Source organism: Copadichromis virginalis, linkage group LG18, assembly GCF_057382275.1.
Source record: "Copadichromis virginalis isolate Kocher_CV1m ecotype Utaka linkage group LG18, C_Virginalis_male_GT1.1, whole genome shotgun sequence".
NCBI classification, from domain to species: domain Eukaryota; kingdom Metazoa; phylum Chordata; class Actinopteri; order Cichliformes; family Cichlidae; genus Copadichromis; species Copadichromis virginalis.
Window position 1 is genome coordinate 21,328,723 of NC_140635.1, and position 19,520 is coordinate 21,348,242.

Below are 19,520 nucleotides of genomic sequence, written 5' to 3' on the forward strand. Positions count from 1 at the left end.
CCCATATATAATACTGGCTGACATATTATTGCTGACACACTTTGAGCCCACCAGACTTAACCTCTGGCCACATGTGCTTAGCGCTGCCTGCTTTTCCCCTTGGCGCAACAAGAAAAGTGAAGCAACATTATTACACATAATTAGCGAGTGGGTTCGGTCTGCTGTGTGGCACAGAGCTGCACATTCCTGAACTTCTAGCAGACTAACTGCAATGGTGATTTTCCCAAAAAAAAAAAAAAAACTCCACACATGAGCAAATATGAGGAAGACACTTGACATTGCAGAGCGAAGGTGTAATTCATGCCCACTCACTTTAGAGCTGCAATAATGGGCAGCGAGCGCAGCCATTTGTCATTTGGTGATATCCGAGATTCTGTCCTTTTTGTTTGGACTCATCCAGTGATGAGGAACAGACTAATTATAGAGTCACATTTCCTAATGGATTCATAAACATAGTCAGTCTACATAAATAGAATGATTTAGAGGCAGGAAATGACTGTGCATGCCATGTGGATCTCTCCTATTCTCTCTCTCTCTCTGCCTTTCAGTTCGGTTTTTCTATCTGTCAGACGATGCCCACTTACTGCACGGACTGCACGGGAGTTTTTTTTTTCCATGTGTCGGTGAGATGATTTGCAGAGGCATCTTCTTGTGCAAACAAGCCTTTAAAAAGCATCTCCCACGGGAGTGACACCATTAAATACTGTCTGATTCAGTTTCACGCACTGAAATGACTAATGGGATATTATTTTAAGTAAAGTAACTGCATATGTCTCTTAATTTATGTGACACAATGTAAACCCAGACATCCATATCCTTGACTCAGTTGAAGGCTTTTTGAAAAAGTTGTGTATTGCATTAAAACAACCCCATAATCTTTTTTTTTTAAATTTTTTTAATCTTATGCCCACGTGCGTGGTTATGTGGTAGGTGTGGTATGAGGCTTGCACTCTTCTAACAGCCCTTTCTATTCCTGGCTATCTGAAGGAAGGAAGGAAGGAAGGAAGGAAGGAAGGAAGGAAGGAAGGAAGGAAGGAAGGAAGGAAAAAAGAAACACTGCCTGCAGTGTTTGAAGTCACTGATCCTATTAAATCTAATGAATAAACTAAAAATGTAGATTATCTTTTCAACTTTTTGTTATTTTGACATCTATGCTACAATAAACCAATAGGACGTGAAGGGTCATTACTTGACATATAATAAAAGCGTGTTTGATGCCCAAAAGGTCACATGAGGCCTAAAAGCAATTTAAAAACATTCTCGGGCTTGTTCATTCTCGGGCTTGATATTAACACGTACAGAAAATGAAGTTAACGAAGGCATTCAGCGGGTGACAGGTAAGCCGGGAACGGCATCAAGGCAGGTAATGACTTGCTGGCGGAGTAATTGCACCTTGAGGAGTGATGTACACAAATGCTCTGCAGACTGGAGGAGACGCTTCTCAGGGCTGACCTGTATTGTGGGTGGGCACCTGGGCGCAGGGGCGGGCCCACAATTCATCTGTGACACCCGGTCGGTGGCTAACAAGCTGTCAGAGGCGTAGAGGACGTTCTTTAACTCAGATCCAGACCACCTTATCGTGCACAGACTACCAGGATGCCTCGGAGGCTTCACAAAGCTAAACAAACCTGTTAAACTGTAAGTTTACTCTGAAACGTGTCCAAAAATAACTAATAGATACAACAGAATGAAACAAAAATTGGAAGAGTATCAAGAAACCTATGCGCTCCCCCTTCTCTCTCTCTCTCTCTCTCTCTCTCTCTCGCTCTCTCCCTCGCTCTCCCCTTTCTCCCTCTCTCTCCGCCTCCTTCTCACTCCACAGAGTGGTAGCGCTGGCACAGCATCGTCCAGAAACCCCTGAGCTGCGGTACTTGCCTCTGTACATTTCTTTACACAGCTCGTCACCGGTAGGTATGAATCAACACAACATAGCTGCGTGGTTTTTAACCAGCACGTTGCAATTTTGACTATTTTTTTGTTTCTTTGTTTTTAAAAGCGGCTAACGGGTAACCTGTTTTTTTTTTTATCTTCCGCCTCTCTCCGAGCAGGTAAGCCAAAAAAGAAAAAAAAAAGAAAAAGAAAAGACAAGAAAATCATTGGATATACGAGAGAAGAGACCCGTTCATTTTGGCAATCTGCGTGAGAAGATTAATTGAGGGGGGGGAAGAAAGCTCCTGCCCTCTTCACAGCGGCCAGCTTTAGAAGTGAGAAGAGACGGGACCTCTGCGCTTGGAGGAATCGCTCCTGTGCCGGCAGCAGTGTGCGGATTGCAGACACAGACTTAGCAGACGCACTGAAGGGGCAGAGGGAAGACAGGAAGGTGGAGGATATTTTACGCACAACAGGGCCAAGCAACCCCAATTTAAAGAAGCCGGGAGTCTGCTACTCCGAGTAGAACTCGGTGTTCGGTCGGATTTGCACTTGACTGAGTCCATAGACACAATTAGACTCTATGTGGTCGGCCGGCATGGATTCCTTCATTATAGCGGCGCTGGCAGTGTGCTCTCTAGCGGCACCAGCTTATGGGGAAAAAGGGACGAGCAAAGCCCGGAGTTGTTCTGATATCAAGGTGTTTTACAAAGGAAAGGGGTTCCTTGTGGAAGATGTCCCTCAGTTTGAAATATCAGGTAAGCTTTTGTTCGTGTTGTGCGCACTACACCTCATCTTTACCCCTAAAACTGTAAATGACACGCAAAAAACACGTTAATTATACCCGTAAGAGCCACACAGCTGCTTTAAACAGTATCATAATCTCTTTGCAAAATCCTGCTAAGAATGGTAGACTGATTGGGACAAAGTCACCACTAGGCTGTGTATATCCAAGTTGTGTATAAATGACATTGGTTCACAAACTCTTAATTTTGTGCACACAGAGGATCTACAGGAAATTGTAACTCAACGGTGCCTTCATCAAAAAGTTTTTCGGTTTTTTTTCTGGTGTAACTGAAAGCAGAGAAGATATCCATCTTTCATGTCACATGGTAAAGCACAAGAGCTCTGTATGTCTTAAGATGAAACACCGCTTTGAAAAGATAGTATGACAGCCCAGGCAATCTGTCTATTTGATTCCTGATCAAAACTATGAGAAATCATCCCACACTCAGCATTTTGGAAACACAGATATATGATATGTGCTTCACTTTCAGTTTTCCTTCATTAGAGAAACAAAAAAAAGCTGCTAACTCCTAAAGACACTCCCTAATTCTGCCTCTTCTTTAAACTGTGTCATCCTCTTGTGGGGAATTGCCAGCCTATAAATTGCCAGTCACTTGACCATGTGCTGTAACCATGCAAATATGATGCTGCTCACTGTGTCATTCAGGGGCTGATGTAAGGCAGTCACAAGCCCCTTTGCAGTTTAGATGATTGCATGTTTGCCTCCCCTGGAATTCAGTGCAATGCTTTCAAGCATATAAACACACACACACACACACACACACACACACACACACACACACACACACACACACACACACACACACACACACACACACACTTTTCTGCTCTATAGTTACAGTATCACACATGCAAGGACAGGACATCTATGCTCATGGTCCCGTTTTTTATGTAGATTCAAATGGAACATCACTCACTTTTAAACTCTTTTTGAACTTTTTCCATTTCCGCAGACTCTGAATGCAGCAAGTGCCTTTCAAAGAAAAGTAAAAAAAAAAAAAAAGTAGATGGCAACACATACAAAGCAATCTACTCAATTTACATTTGGATTTTGCAAAAAGACACCTTTTCCTATCCCAGATTGACATACACTTTTTTCCTCCACTGTCCAATTCCCCGTCCCGAGAGCCAGCAGCAGCAGATAAACTCGCCTCCCCTGTGAAGATTGAGAGGTTGGTCAGCACAGACTGAACAGTTCCGAGACAAGAGTGTCACGCATCTCACACCCTTGACCCTTGCACAAAACTGTGATCTGTTTTCCGGTTAAGTTCTAACACAACACAGTGTGGATGCAGGAAAAAAAAAAAGGGGGGGGGGGGGATGTGGTTTAGAAAAGTCAGATATTCTTTTTAAACTCTCTTAGTTTTCTGCTTAATGTTGAGCTCTCTCTGAGAGGCAACAGGATGAGTGTGAATGGGGAGCACGATAACGCAAAGTAGACCCTTTCAAGTGATTACACTCTTAGGTAGGGTAGTTGAAAAGATCAAATTTGACAGTGCTATAGAAAGCAGATGAAACTGTAAAAAAAAAAAATCACTCCATTTATCTTTAGTTAGCAGTAAAGGGCCAAGTGGTAAGTGGACACTTCTCATTTACTTGACAGACACATTGAATAAATCAATTGACGGAATTAACACCAGCCCTGGTTCCTTAGAGATACCCCCTTCTTCTAAATGACTGTAATCCATAATGCTTTAAAGAGGGAATCTGTCTTGTCACGACATTAACTGTATCACTTGTTTCAATCAATGACGTGGAGCTTACTTAAGTTTGGGGTCAATGCCTCCTCAGTGAGAGAGGAGAGGGAGACACAGGAACTGAGGATGAGAAAAAAGACAGATGAAACAATGGGTAGGCTTTGCACATCAGCAATACTTTCCTTGTGTCTCTATATTTTTGTTCTCTAGCATAAAATACACTTCAGGTGCTCAATTGAGGCATTTTAAAAATCGTGTAAAAAAAAAAAAACCAAAAAAGAAGGATTTAATTTATTCCTCCAAAATATGAGCCGCCCGAATGCTGCAGTTGATCTCTGACATTTGCAGAGTTTGTTTCCTGCTGTGACACGGGGGTTCGATCAGCGTAAAGTATTGGCTGGGCCTGACTCAAGGTCACATGCTGAGTGACTCAGTTTTGGGAGGAAGAGTTGGATTCCAACTGTGAAAATGATGTCGACTTTCAGTACTTTGAAATCCTTTTTTCATGGCCACTGCACAGTTTATGAAATAATTATTACTCAGGCATGGAAAGCAGTTCGTGCAGTTATGAGCCAAACACTAAATTTCTTTTTTAAGATGTATAAATCTTGAGCATGGAGTGCGGACATCTAAGTAAATCAAATTTGAACAAGATAGACAAGTTCTGAACTAAGTTCATTTCTGTTAATTTGACTTTTTTAAGGCATTAAGTATACATGTGCAGTAAATCTGACCCCATATCACAGGCTCCATCTGATTATCCTCAGTCAGCAGTGAATAAAGGTTCCTAGATGCACATGGATGTGCCTCCTTTAGCATCTTGGATAGTCCCCTACTCTTAAGTAATTTGCCCTGCAGAAAAAGCCACGAGGAGGAGAGCTATTGAGTTAAGGGTGAGCTGTTTGTTATCACTGTGTTGACGTAATGCTTACCGGACCATGGGGGAACTATAATTTGAGCTCCTTAAACAAGTTCACAGGGGCTAAAGTGAGCTGATTGATGCTTTTAAATGAGCATGATGATGCTATTTCGGCTCTGTAGAGTGTAATCAGTTTTGGAAACAGCTTTTTTTTTCATCCATGTTTACCAAAAATGGATGATTGATTTTTATGTCTCCTCGCTGCGCTGCCCCCTCCCTGTCCCACCCCATCATGACAGTCTTGATGACTTATCCTGTTGTCTTTCAGGGGATGACATTCTTCATCTCTCTGTGTTTCTCTCTCATCGGCTCTTAAAGAGAGAGGCGCCAGGCACTCTTTGAAAGCAGTTGGCAGCCATCGAGCGTTAGATCCTCAATGTCACATAAGCCTATACAAAGAGACAAGCTGTATGAGACATCTGCAGGAAGGCTGGTAACATTTTGGTATGCCATTGATTTTCCCATGCTGTATTTGTGTTGTTGGTTGCTGGTTGCTACACACTGACTGTGAGTTGCACAGTGCTCTGGAGTGTCATTATAACCAGTGTTTGGCTAATGATACAGTAGGACTGCTATTTACCAAGGCTGCTAGGAACTCTTCTTGACTAAAGACTGGCTTGTGGCTGGAAATATGGACTGGTCTGTATGGCAGCCCACCATGAGAAGTATGAGAATGTTTTGAACTCGACAGCTTCACTTAGAATTTAGGGGGGGAAAGTAGCACTGAAGTTAAAAGCTGGTTACTCCTCTCATCTCTTTAACTAAGGCTAATAATATTAAATTAATAATATTAAAATACTGGCTGCTAAGAGTGTTTGCTTCCCCTTACTCCTCTTTTCAGCCAGAGGTTAAATGTAGAAGAAGTCCATTGCCAGTAAAAAAAAAAAAAAGCTGGCAAGCCACAGAAAGGCTGCAAAATCAACTCCACAACAGCAAACAAATAGTAAATGGTGAAATTATGGGTGCTAGTATTGCTTACTATCTTGAGCAGCACTATTTTTGTATGGCTATTGCAGAGGCCCATGTTCAAATCTGCTCTGGGGTTTTTATGATAGGACTTTCAATTGTCCTATCATAATAAAGGCTAAAAAGCCTCCCAAAGTAAATGGGTATTTTATTAAAATATAGATTATATTTGGAAAGTTGCAGTAAGACGCTTGTGGTGTCGTATCATTTATGCACCCTCAGCAATGTACTCTCATGCCAGTAAGGATAATAAAAAAAATAATTCCACAGTCTTACAGATTATTTGGACATCATTGTCCCACTGTGTTCTTATTAGCTTACTCTCAAGTGGATGCATTATGTTATTGTAACAGCAAAGAGCTATACTATAATGAAAGTGCGTTTGCAGGAAATGAAGACAAGCTTGGTTAAGCACTTTGCACTATTAAAATATTAGTTTTACATTTTACATTTACTTTTTTTCCCCTTTGTTAGTTTCCTTTGCTGTGAAGTATATAATGAAAGCACACTCGGTAAAAGCAGTCCTAGGGACTCTGTTCTCAGTCTCTATACATATAGCCATCGAAATAATTGCACTGTGATTAGATGTATGGTTAATATTTGTGGAAATAATGCTTTAAGTGCTTTAAGTGCTCCAGATGACCCTCAGGTCATCTGGATCCGGTCTTTTATCAGTTCCCAGAGTCAGAACCAGACACGGAGAAGCTGCATTCAGCTTTTATGCTCCTTATATCTGGAACAAACTCCCAGAAAGCTTCAGATCAGCTGAAACACTCAGTTTATTTAAATCCAGGTTGAAGACTCACCTGTTCTCAGCTGCATTTGAATAAAGCACCAAATCCACACTTTAAGCTTAAATTTCAAAACTTACATTTAACTACTGATTTCATCTACTGTTCTGATTTTATCTGTTTTGATTTTATATACTGTTTTGTTTGTTTGTTTGTTTGTTTGTTTGTTTGTTAATTAGTTAGTTAGGTTATTTGCTTGTTTTAATCAATTTTAAATCATGCTTTTTATTTGTTCTTGTTTCTAATGTCTCTGTAAAGCACTTTGAATCACCTTGTTGTTGAATTGTGCTATACAAATAAACTTGCCTTGCCTTGCCTTGCCTTTAAATGCAACATCTCAGCTTAAATACACGTGTTGCATAAATGTGACTGCAGGTGGACGTATTCTTGTCACGTCCATGTCCAAGCAGGATTGTCAAAACAAATAAAAAAATCGGTACTCAGACACTGATGGATTCTAAAAAAAAAGGCAATCAGATTACATTAGTCATTTGCAAAAGTGCCAATACCAGCAGTGCAGTCTTTAGCATTTCCAGTTTGCACACTTCACAAATGCACATAGGCAGGCCTGTCTCTTCGCTACCAGCTGAAGTAGTTGATGTTCACAACACTGAACAACACTTTATGTGGGAATTCTAGATTAAAGTCAGTAAAGCTCCAGTTTTAACAACACTGAAGTATTGAATAGTTCCCATAAATGTTAACTGAGCTGGCACACGGCTTTAACTGTTAGCTCTTTAACTGTTAGCAGTTACCCCATAGCCACATTAGCCATCTGTTATCATTAAGGTAGTGGCTAGCAGCTAGGGCTAATAATAAAATGGCAATGTTAATGTCGGTGCTAGGCACCAAATGTCTGTTCTGTCTGTCTGTTGATGGCAATTTAACGCTATCACACTGGTCATTTTTTTTCCCTTGGTTCTGACAGTGGTATTAAATAGCTTGTATTGTTCTGGGTATCTGTATTGAGTTTGAAATTCTACTAATATAACAACCTAATGTCTTAAGTTACATGTTTTTTAGGTGTATTTGGCTCATTTTTGCCTTAAGTATCCTTACGTAGTAGAAAAAGAAAAAGAAAAAAAATATAGTTTTTTTCTTAAATTATCTCACTAGGTTGAATTTCGTTACACTTTAACACTAACACATCCAACAGTGCAAGTCTGCAGTGCACAAGTTATGCAAGCATGTAAGCCGGATGGATAAATGATCACACGTGTAGTCCCTTTTCTATAAAGGACTCTTTGTAGATAAAGGGACTCAGCAAACTTAAACATAAATAGAAAATACTGTGTGTGTTGAGATAAGTGTTAGCCCTATCTCTATCCCTTATCCCCACTGATGTGGTGTTCTTATTCTCCTTATGCTGGATAACTAATTGATCACACAGAATTACATATGAATGGAACTCATTAACTGACTCGAAGATAAGAGAGCTGAAGCTTATTTGAAGGTTGATGTCAGCATAAAGCCCCATGCTTCTGTTGGTCTTCCTCTTCAAACAGATTAAAGCAAAAGCAACAGTTGTTTCAGTATCACAGCGTGCAGGCTCATAACTCTGCTGCAGTTTAAAGTCTGTCAATTCCTGCATCTGGGCTCCTGTCTGTGCTTGTTTGTGTGTAGCACAAGAGTGTTTGTGAGCGTGCATTTCTGTGTGTGTGTGTGTGTGTGTGTGTGTGTGTGTGTGTGTGTGTGTGTGTGTGTGTGTGTGTGTGCTAGTGTACCAACTGAAAACACCAAAGTTGTTAAATGCTGAAGTCAGTAAGAAGCCTCTTGAAGCATTAAGCCATAATGGGCTGCAGGGAGCATGAAACAGACCACAGCATGTTTGAAGTTAACACACACAGAGAGAGAGAGAGAGAGATGGACTGCTGACTGACTTGGCCTGCCCTGGTTGGTCTGCTTGGTTTTTCTTGTCCTGCCCCGCCCTCTTAACCAACTGTAAGAAAACGAAATAAATAAATATAACACACAAAAAAATGATAAATTATGACAAGGAAAACGGTTAAAGGAAAACAACCTCTTTTTAAAAAGTCCTTGTGTAATCACTGTTTATTCTCGAAAAGCCTGTTAGAAACATGCAAATGTGCCGGAGGAAAGCATCAACTACTTAATTTGACTCATTTTTTTTGGCAGACTGACCAACCTGCTGTTATTTTTGTTTTCACTTCCTATGACTAATGTCAGAAAATTACAACTATTTCCCACACCTTGTAAAAGGTAAGAAATTGAGGTGGTCTGAGAGACTGGCGGCTGGCTTTTAGAATGTGATGTACTATCTTGACAAGCATCATCTGCTTCCTCTCTGACCTACGTGAGTTTCACTGACAGCCACCACTTCCTCTTCTCTCATCTTGGGCTCCCATTGTCTTATGTTCACTGTCACTTATCAAATGCAAGAGAAGGACTTCACATGTAGAGCCCTCTATGTGAACGCACACACAGAAACAGCAGACACACAGATGACAGCACAGATAACAGGGGGTGGCGGTGTCTTTGCATCAGGCATGTGTGTGTGTGTGTGTGTGTGTGGAATCAGGGGCTTGTGTGTTGCTTCCCTCAGAGGGCTGCAGTGTGTCAGTGTATGATTCCTCTTTTGTCTTCAGAGGAATTGGTTGTGTCAAAAGGAGAATTATTCCCTCATCGCAGCAAGCTCCTTCAGTGTCTCTAGTTGTGTGTATGTTTCTATGTGTGTGGAAGCGAGTGGGGGATAGTGGAGCAGGGAAAGGGGAAGGTTGGGTGCAGATGTGTGTGCACATGTGTACCCGGTGTCTCCACGAGCCTAGAAGTGAATCTTCGTGGGTGTGCCGTGAATGTGTGCACCGTGCACGGCTCCTAGAGTTTAAAAACTGCTTTCTTTTCATTTTCTGTCCTCATGTGCAAAACTGTGTTTGTGCATGACTGCAGACGTTTGTATTTAGCTTTTTCTTCAGTTACGTTAATGTGCATGTGTACCATTGCCATGCTGCTGCGACTCATGTCCCCTCCAGCTGTGCTTTCTTTAGTTTAGGCGAGAATTTGAAGTGTCAAGGATCTTGCTACGGCTGTATGAGAGCGTTCTTTCTGTTACTCCAGCTGCTTCAAAGACAAACCAATGGCTACTGCCGTTTCAATTGAGGTCATGCAGTATGATTTTCTTTCTTGTTTTTGCAATGTGACACACCCTAGAAAACACACATATATTCCGTCTGCAGGTGTGAACCACAGGATATGCTGGGAGATCTTTGTACTTCAGCTAAGACGCTCCTCAGAGGGGAAATCCTATGCCTATACAGCATTACAGCAACAAATTTAGTAGATGCAAATGCATGTATGAAGTTGGAGTATTCATTTGACTGTTTGATTGTGATTACCAATTTATTTGTCTTGATGATACATGTATCTGTTTATTGGGTATTTGGAGCAGATTTCTTCAAAAATAGTGATTTCTAAAGAAAGAAAAATCTTCAGCTTGTATTTTATTTTATATTTTATTGATTGATTTGTTTTCCTGTTGCCTGAGTTTATAAATCTCACAGGCTGTGCATGAATCCCTGAAATAAATAATCAATGAAACCTATGAAAAAAATGCCGATTAGAGATTACAACAGCCCAAGATGATGATCAAATTATTGTTTTTTCCTACAGACCATCCCACTCCCCAAGATGTTAGTTTTAAAGCAGAGAAAGAATGCACTTGTGACTATCAGCTAAGTGTTGAGCCATATGACTAGGAAATGCTTTGTATTCCACTGTTTGAAATGATTTGTGTGTGGCAGCTACATTTTCTCACTAATGCTTCTTGTGAAGCTTCGGCACACTCCTAAGCGCTTCCTTCACTTCAGATCCAGTTCTGTATACGCAGTATAATTAAAAGAATCCATGGAAACAGCTGTCAGACTTATATCTACAAACATATAAAAAAAAAGCTGAAATGGGCGTTTAAGAGAGATTGTGCCGGTGAATAAAAAGAGAAAATAAAAAGTTGTTAAAAAAAAAAAAGAAAGAAAGAAAGAAGTGAATACCTAAAATTTGTCCAATGACATCTGGCATGCACAGTAGAAACTGAATTAATATTGCACACACAGGTATAGCAGCATATCCCACAACTGCACACCCCCTTTTTATTAGCGCACTGAGGAAAACATAGGCGACATCTTTGTGGAATGAAAATGGGCAGAAACATGACTGCAAGTTATTAAACCTTCAGCAAGTACACATGTTTCTGAATCACTGTGTGAGAGACGCAGGCTTCCCAGGTGGTTCTCGAGTCGTGAATATCCTCTTTGTCTTCGTTTTCTCATCCTCTCCCCCGAGGTGTAAACATCACTCTCTGTAATCCCTTCCACGGAGCGTGTTTCCGTACTTTGGATGCAGACACGTTGCCGCATTCTCTTCTGCTCTATCAAATCTCCAGCTCTGACCTTTTAAAAAAAAATTTAATTGGTCATTTGGAGGATTTTTTAGCTGCTATAGGCAAGTGCCTGCACACAATAGCTATTACTGCTTTTTTTGGGTGGGGAATTCATAATTTCCTGAAGATTTTCTCTCAGCGAGATAAACAGTTTCACACTATTTTCTATTACTCTAATTATTTCCTCCCGCTGCATACTTCCTCTTTCCCAAAGTCTTTTCTGGCTTTGAGCTTTTATCGCTCTCATTCTTTCCATATCTGCTCCTGCAGAGGAAGTTGTGAATTCATTTAATTTTCATTGCAAATTTACTGCATGTTCGCAGATGGGCTGCAAAAACATAGCTGGTTTGCTTCTGTTGCTCGTTTGTGATTTTCATGGCTCCATATGGCTATATGGTTGGCTCTATAGAAAGTCAAGAGCTGCGTTTGAGTTGTCTGTCCTCCAAGCTTTAGTAGAGAGATACATAAACAATATGAGAAGAAGTACAACATGTATTTTCTTAAACATTTCATTTGAATCTTTTACAATATTTTACAGAGAAACCCAACAATTAAACCAGTTGTGAAAAAAAATAACTTTTTAACATCTCAAAGAGAACCTGGCCTGTGCTTCGACTGGTTGATGAGAGGCGAGTGGAGAGAGAAGAGACGTGTATTTAGAAGCAACAAACAGTAAAAGGTGGACAGTGGGTTGGCCCAGTAATAACAGATTATTAACATGCAGCTTAGCTGGCAAAGGCAGATGGACACATAAGAAAAAATGACTAGAAAGGAGTTATGAAACTATGAGGGAGAGACAATAAGACATATCACATGCAATCCGGTCGTTAAGTGATGACGTGACGAATCCTACTTCCGGGCCTAAAGTAGTCTGCGTTTAATATGGCTTTTGTGTTGTTAACGTGTTTAATGTTTTGTATTTTCTTCTATTTAATCTCAAAAAGCTCCTAAAACAGTCAGTGATCACTTTTGACCTCCCTCGGCTTTTATTACCGCTAATCATTTATTTAAGCTCAGTTTTTAAATCCTTAGGATGTAACTACAGCCCAGCCCATGCAGCAGTATATGAATGACTAACCTGGTATTGTGGATGGATTATCTCAGTTGTTCTCCTGGCTGAAGTTTGGTCCTTTTACAGCATCCTGCCATGCGATTACATTTGTTCCTGACCACCGAGAACACTCACGTTAACTTTTATCGAGTGGAAAGAAAGTTAGCTTGTTTATATTATGCTAATATAGCTGTGTCGCTAGCGGTCACGTAGCACATCATTATATACCAGCTAGCCCAACTTCAGTAACCCTACAAACGTCACTGCTGTTTAGCTTTCTGTCTTCATTTATGTTGGAAGTGATAACAGAGCTGTACGTTTTAATTTGTTTCCAAAACCCCGCAGTCAGGACATGCTATATTGTATTTAGATAGAAGCTAGCAAGCTAACTTCCTGCTAACTTCTAACTCCGTTAAATGTCATAAATTCCGTTTTCATGGATGCCTGGATGTTAAACTCAATTGTTACACCTGGTAGAGCAGAACGCTGATCATTTTATTAAAGATGAAAGACTTTAGACAGTTTTTCAACTCTCAGTAATGCCATAGTGATCGTTTGATATATGGACCTGCAGCGGAGTTTAGGCCCAGACACGGCTAGTGACGTCCTTAACGACCGGATAATGGCATATAAATACATAAAGAGCAGAAAAGTAGAGTGTCTCATTTTGAGGTCCTGGTAGTCAAATATATAGAAGTGTAGCATTTATCAAAAGGTCAGTGATATAGGAACTGTCACACATAAGAGGCATGCTGGGAAGATTTCAGCTTGGAAGGATGTATAGATTTTTTACGAGTTATTTCAAATTTTTGTCAATAATGTTGTAGGAGGGACTGCCACTACCATGGGTTCTGCGACACAGATAAAGGTTATTTTCACCACTGTGCAGACACACACACACACACAAATGTAAAAAAAAAAAAGCAAAAAGAAACTGTGTGCTTGCCCTGCATACTGAACTTTAAAAAACTCAAGGAAATTTGTCTTCTTAGCTCAGTGCACAGCACAGCGTCAGCCGTGAAGTCTCACTGTGTGTGCCATCCGGCCCCAGCACGCGACTGCATAAAAGGGAGAAGCTGATTAGCAAAGTCGCAGAGGAGTGCCAATCACACCATAAGGTGCTGCTCCCCACACTACTGTGGCCCAGTGCTCTTCCTGCACCTTAACTAAAAGGCACACCTGCAGTGTAAAATACAGTCAGGTGGTTTTACTTGCACATAAGCAGATTTTTTTTTTAAAGCGTGTGTAATTTTTTATTTATTTGCTTTTATTTCTTAAGCAATAGATAAATATATGGTACAATATAGGTTCCTCCTTTTTTTAAAGTAAAAGTGGAAAGTGCCGAGGGCGTCTGTCTGCCCGGCAGAGACTGGGAGCTGGTACTACAGAAGGGGAGAGCCTGATAACTAAAAGGCTCTGCTTCACATTCTACTTTTGGAAACTCGAACAACCACAAGTAAGCCTGAATTCAGAGAGCAAAGTGCTCTGTTGGGATAATATGGTACTAAGAGGTCTTTTTATATGATGGAGCTTGGCCATTAAGGGCTTTTTATGTAAGGAGGAGAATTTTAAAACCTTTTCAGACTGTTACTGGGAGCCACTGAGCAGAACTTAATATGGGAGAAAAATTATCTCTTTTTCTAATTTCTGTCAGTACTCCTGCAGTTGTGTTTTAGATCAGATGGAGGGCTTTTATAGGACTATTGGAACATCCTGATAATAAGGAACCACAGTAGGCTAGTTCAACTTGGAAGTAACAAATGCATAGGCTAGATTTTCAGCATGGCTCTGACAAAGTGTGCTCCTAATGAATAAAGGTCATGCGATGATTTTTTAAAATGAATTAAAGATCTGGCTATGGCTGATTAATGACTTCTTTATAAAAAAAAAGTATTAATGCCATTTCGATTCTTCCTGTAAATCTATTTTCCTACATGCACCATCTTCCTTTGCTCTTAGTTTGAACGTGTTTACAGTGGAAACTTTCAGTTTAGCAGTTTTAACAGACTTTCAAAAACTCCATGATCCCACAACATGTCTGCTTCTCCATCTGGTACATTTTTGGGACCTCAACTTTCTAATTGCAATAAACTGTAAAGATCACTGGCCTTTCATGGCATTAGTTCTTGCAGCAAACAGGATACTCAAATACGTTCTTCTAAATGTGCACTTCAGTCTTTTGAAGATCTCTGTCATCCAGTTTCTGGTAAAGCAGTTTCTTCCATTTAGAAAAAAAAATAAAATCCGAGTCCACTCCAACTCTCATCTTCTGTCAGATTTAGTGCTTTCTAAGCACATTCTTCTCTATTTAAATAGTGAGATCTGATTTCATGTGACATCATTTGTCAAGCATTATTTGTGACCAAGAAAGGCCTGAGTAGTTCATGGTGGTTTGCTTATTTGGCTTGACCAGCCCTTGCGATTTAATTTTGGAGGTAGAGTGACTGTCTGAGGATGGAGGAGCAGGAAATGACCGGAGGATTACTAAAACCTTGTGAGAAGAGGGTCGCATAAAAAAAGCTCATAATTACAGGGGGAAAATATGCAATTACTGTCAGTTGTCATCCTGGTTGCTAGTATAAGATTAGTTTTTATTACCCAAAGCTTTACCTCTATGGCTCCCCCTCCCCCCCACACACACACATATCACCACCGCCACCACTTTTCTGACTCACTATTCACTTCTTCCTTAACATGCTCTTTTTTCCCCTTCCCGTCTGTCCACTCCCTTTACCAGCCAATTTTACTAACTCTCGTCAGTTTCTCAGTGTGTCTCCCTTTTCTTTGCCTGTTTATGAGCATCGTAACCTCCAAATAGACATGCCATATGAACCACCTAATTGCTAGTAGTGCTCCTGTATATCTGTCTGCCTAAAAATAAAAGAGTAGGGGAAAGCCAGTTTGGAACACGTGTAAGGAAATACTGATATGTTTTCATGCTATGTTATAGCTGCTTGGCTCTATACAACTTGGCAGCACATGACTGAACAAAATGCTGAAAAAGGGCTTCCTCTACGGTACCCTGTCAACACCCCCTTTTTACTCTTCTCTGCTTGTTTATTGAGGAGGGCAAGCAGTGAACAAATGAACTTGCCAATGCCAATGACTTATTTAGCTTTCCCCAGCTTCTCTTCAGCTGTAACACCAAACATTATAGTTGGAATCACTCATTAGTGTTTCATTTGTCTTATTTCCTGTCCTTTGCAGTCTTCATCTCGTCTTCCCACCCTGCAGAGTATTCCTGCATAAATATTTTAAATCTTCCCAGTGAACTCTGTCAACCCTTAGTGCATGCCTGAATCACTGATTATAACATATAAAATGTAAATCCGAGTGTATTTCAATTTGTCCTATCAAAAACTACTCGTCTTGCATTACTTTGTTCTTTTTTTTTAATAAGCACTCATATTAGACAACACATTTTTCTAATTTGTGGCAATAGAAAGTTTTAAAATAGCTTTATTGACATGGCAGAAAGAAAATGCTTTACATATAAAATAACTGTACCATCAGTATAATTCAAGCTAAATCGGACATATTTCTAAATGATGGATGATGGAGCATGAGTACAAAGATAAAAAGTCAAAAAAAGTAAAGTAAAAAACATGTTAAAGAATGTATTAAAGACAGTTGTTTATGGTGTGTTGTCTTACCTTACGGCAGCATTCTGGACCACCTGAAGTTTGGAAAGGTTGTGTTGAAAGAAACAGGAACACAGCCAGTTTTTAAGCTGACTGGAATGTAATAAAGGCATGGCAGTAGGAGGCAAGGATAGACACAGTCTTTCATCTTACGCTGTTCTCCTCTGCAGCCTGTCTGAAACTCTCAGCTGACTGAAAATATGCAGAACGTGATACAGTGAGTTCGGTATCTTGCAGCAGTGTATTTCAGCTGAAATCCCTGATTCATCAGTGTCGTATTTGACACCTTAAGGGAAGCTCAACTGTCTTGCACCGTTTGTATCCAGTGACATTATTGGTGATTGTAACAGAAAGCTTTGTCAGAGATAGTCTAGCATCTCTGCTCTTCATTTTGTGCCTGAGTGTGCGTATTTAGTCCAGGATCTGGTTTAAACTAAAAGCCTTCTCTTTAAATCTTTCATGCTCCTGCTACCATCCTACTGAGATAAAAAGAGAAGCTGAGAGATGATTCAAAGGGTTTATAAATCATTACTTTTTCACACACGTTCAGTTTCATTATGTCATTCTTTATGTGTGCCTTTTTTGAATTTTAACTAAGAATCACGTCTTTTATAGTCACTTGATCTTATTATCTGTCTTGTTACAAAGAAAAGTTGCATGCTGTATCATTTTTTCATCTTATAAATGTGTGTTTGTCTTTGTATTTGTCAGCTTTGTGTGTCCTCTAAAAACAATGTTATGAACAGCAACACCATGTAGCTGTGATGCAGCAGTAGTGGCAGCGCTCTGTCATACAGTCTGTCCTTTGCGTGTCCCTATACCATGCACCCTACTTCCCCAGCAAGCCCTAGCAGACTCAGTCCCAGCCCTGAGGCCCAGGGCATCACTCAGTCAAATTGAATCACAAATCCTTTTGGGCAGAAGAGGCTGTGGCTCAGGATGAATGGTTTTGGTTTGTCATGTGATGTCTGCTGATGAATGGCCAGGGCCTAGAGGACTGAAAGGGCTGAACCGAGGTAAGTGGGACTTGTGTAGGTCATTTCCCAGGCAGATTTTGGTCATCATATATTCTCCTTCTACATACTGAATTCTTTTGTTCTTCAAAACGAACTTCTATATATCTATAATTACTAGTTATTATAGTAATATATATTTAATAACGCAATTTTAGATTACTTTCCCGTTTAAAACGTAACAAAAGAAAAAGCAATGTTCCTGTTTTTTTACTTTTCTTTGCAATAAAAGAAACACAAAGAGAAGTTCTGGTGTTCCATATTGGGATGCTTTCTCAAGAGAGTTGTGCTTTTACTGGAATCAACTCTATTACTGTAAGAAGCCACTTTCTTCTTAAAGCTTCCATTCATTTTTAGGCTCCTAGTGTTTTCCGATATGACTTTAGAAATTAAATTTACCTTTTTTTCACCCCTCAGGCTCTCACTTCCTCTTGTCAGCTTTCCTCGCCTTCTTTTACTCTTTGCTCTCTTCACATCTCTCTTGGTTAGCTTGCCATGATTAAGCACAGCTGTCACACTTATCCAGAAGTCACTCTTTTTTGAATTTTTTACAAATGTGGTCTGCTATCTTTCTCATTCCCTGGCCCTGCTCACTTTGAATGATGTCTAAATGAATGAAAAATGAAAAAAAAAAGAATTAATAAATGAATAAATTAAAAAACAGAAACAGAAAAATCTAAGGATACAAAATAACTAAATAACTGTGGGTGGAGCACTGCCTAACTCCTCTGCATTACTCTCTGAGGTAGTGATGTGTAGCCTCGGGTTACTGAGGCTGCTCAGACTATGGGAAACTGGAGTGTGACACTGAGCTGATAGAAACTTAAATTATTTGCCAATGTCTGTGTTTCACCTCAGCTAGCTGGGCAGGCAGTAAACTCACACACACTACCTTGATGCATACAATGTGCCCTTTGCCTTCAGTTTTCCTTTCTGTAAATTCAGGAACCACACTGTATAATTTAATCACTCCATGGCTGATGAATAGTAATACAAAACACTCTGCTGACATTAAATGAGTGGTTATCATACTGCTAATTAGCAGCTTTAGACTATAGCAGTATAAATGAGGGATACTTCAGGGTCACCTGATCCAACCTTAACTATAATCTTTATCAAAAAATGGCAGTTTTAACTCTGATCTTAAAAGCAGAGAGGGTTTCTGTCTCCTGAATCCAAACTGGGAGCTGGTTCCAAAGGACAGGAGACTGAGAGCTGAAGGCTCTGCCTCCAATTCTACTTTAAGACACTCTAGGAGCCAAATTTAAGCCTGGAGTCTGAGAGCAACATGCTCTTTTAGATTAATATGCTACTGGGAGGTCTTTAAGATATGACAGAGTATGATTATAAAGACTATATGTGAAGAGAAGGAATTCTGGATTTACAGTAATAGGAAGCCAATTAAGACAAGCTAATATTGGAGACAAGGAGAAATATGATCTCTCGTTAAAGTCCCTGTCAGTACTGGCTGCACTGTTTTTTGATTAACTAAAGGCTTTTTAGAAAACAGTCTGATAAAAATGAATTACAGTAGTCTGTCCTAGAAGCAGGGAATGCATGAACTAATTTTTCACCATCACTCTGAGACAAAATGCTATTCAGTCCTACTTATTTGTGTAAAATTCATGTTGAAGGAAATATCCTGATCAATGATGACTCCAAAAGTCCTCAAAGTGCTACTGTAGGCCAAGGTAATCTGGTTAGACACCATGTTTTTTAACATTTTCAGGGCCAAATGCAGTAACCTTGCCTTTGTCTGAATTTAGAAGTAAGAAATTACAGGTCATCCAGGTTTTTCAGACATGCCTGTAGTTTAATGAATTTGTTATCTGGCTTCATAGATAAATGTAACTGGGTATCATTTATATAGAAATAAAAATGTATGCAGTGTTTTATAATAATATTACTTCAGGGAAATGCACATAATGTAAAAAGTATAGGTCCCAGCACAGAACCCTGTGGAACTCCGTTTCATGTGTGATGATAATTTCCCATTTACATGCACAAAGTCTCTCATTGCATCTGCTCTTTGACATAATATGTGCTCTTACATAAAACACAACAGGGTATTATCTGGAAAACAACTAAGATGAAGAACAAAAATGTGTGTATATTACAAAATAATACCCACAATAACTTTTTAGAAAGTAAAATCATCAGCCTTTTTCTCTTAAAGTTTGCATCTCTTCAATTCATGTAATTTGGAATTAGTTATTACTAATTTTTAAAACACCACAGAATGACAAATGGGGCCAAAATCTGTGTTTGTATAGATTATTAATCTACATTCAAACTAAACTGATTGTGTTTAAAAATGCTATATTTCATATTAACCTAAATGACTAAATGATATTTTTGTGCATACTCTGTTGA

At 39.7% G+C, this 19,520-nt stretch overlaps 1 protein-coding gene across 2 annotated transcripts in view; it reads left to right on the plus strand.

Moving 5' to 3' along the window:
• Positions 1-1,514: 1,514 nt before the first annotated feature.
• gpc1b (glypican 1b) overlaps positions 1,515-19,520 on the plus strand; it is a 66,709-nt gene continuing 48,703 nt past the window's right edge. Inside the window, exons 1-3 of one of the 2 annotated variants that reach the window (XM_085439318.1) lie at positions 1,515-1,638; positions 1,823-1,911; positions 2,049-2,627. In XM_085439318.1, the coding sequence (XP_085295444.1) occupies positions 2,453-2,627 (175 nt within the window). In that variant the 5' untranslated portion in view covers positions 1,515-1,638; positions 1,823-1,911; positions 2,049-2,452. The remainder of the gene's footprint in view (positions 1,639-1,822; positions 1,912-2,048; positions 2,628-19,520) is intronic. The other variant, XM_085439317.1, reaches the window with a different exon arrangement.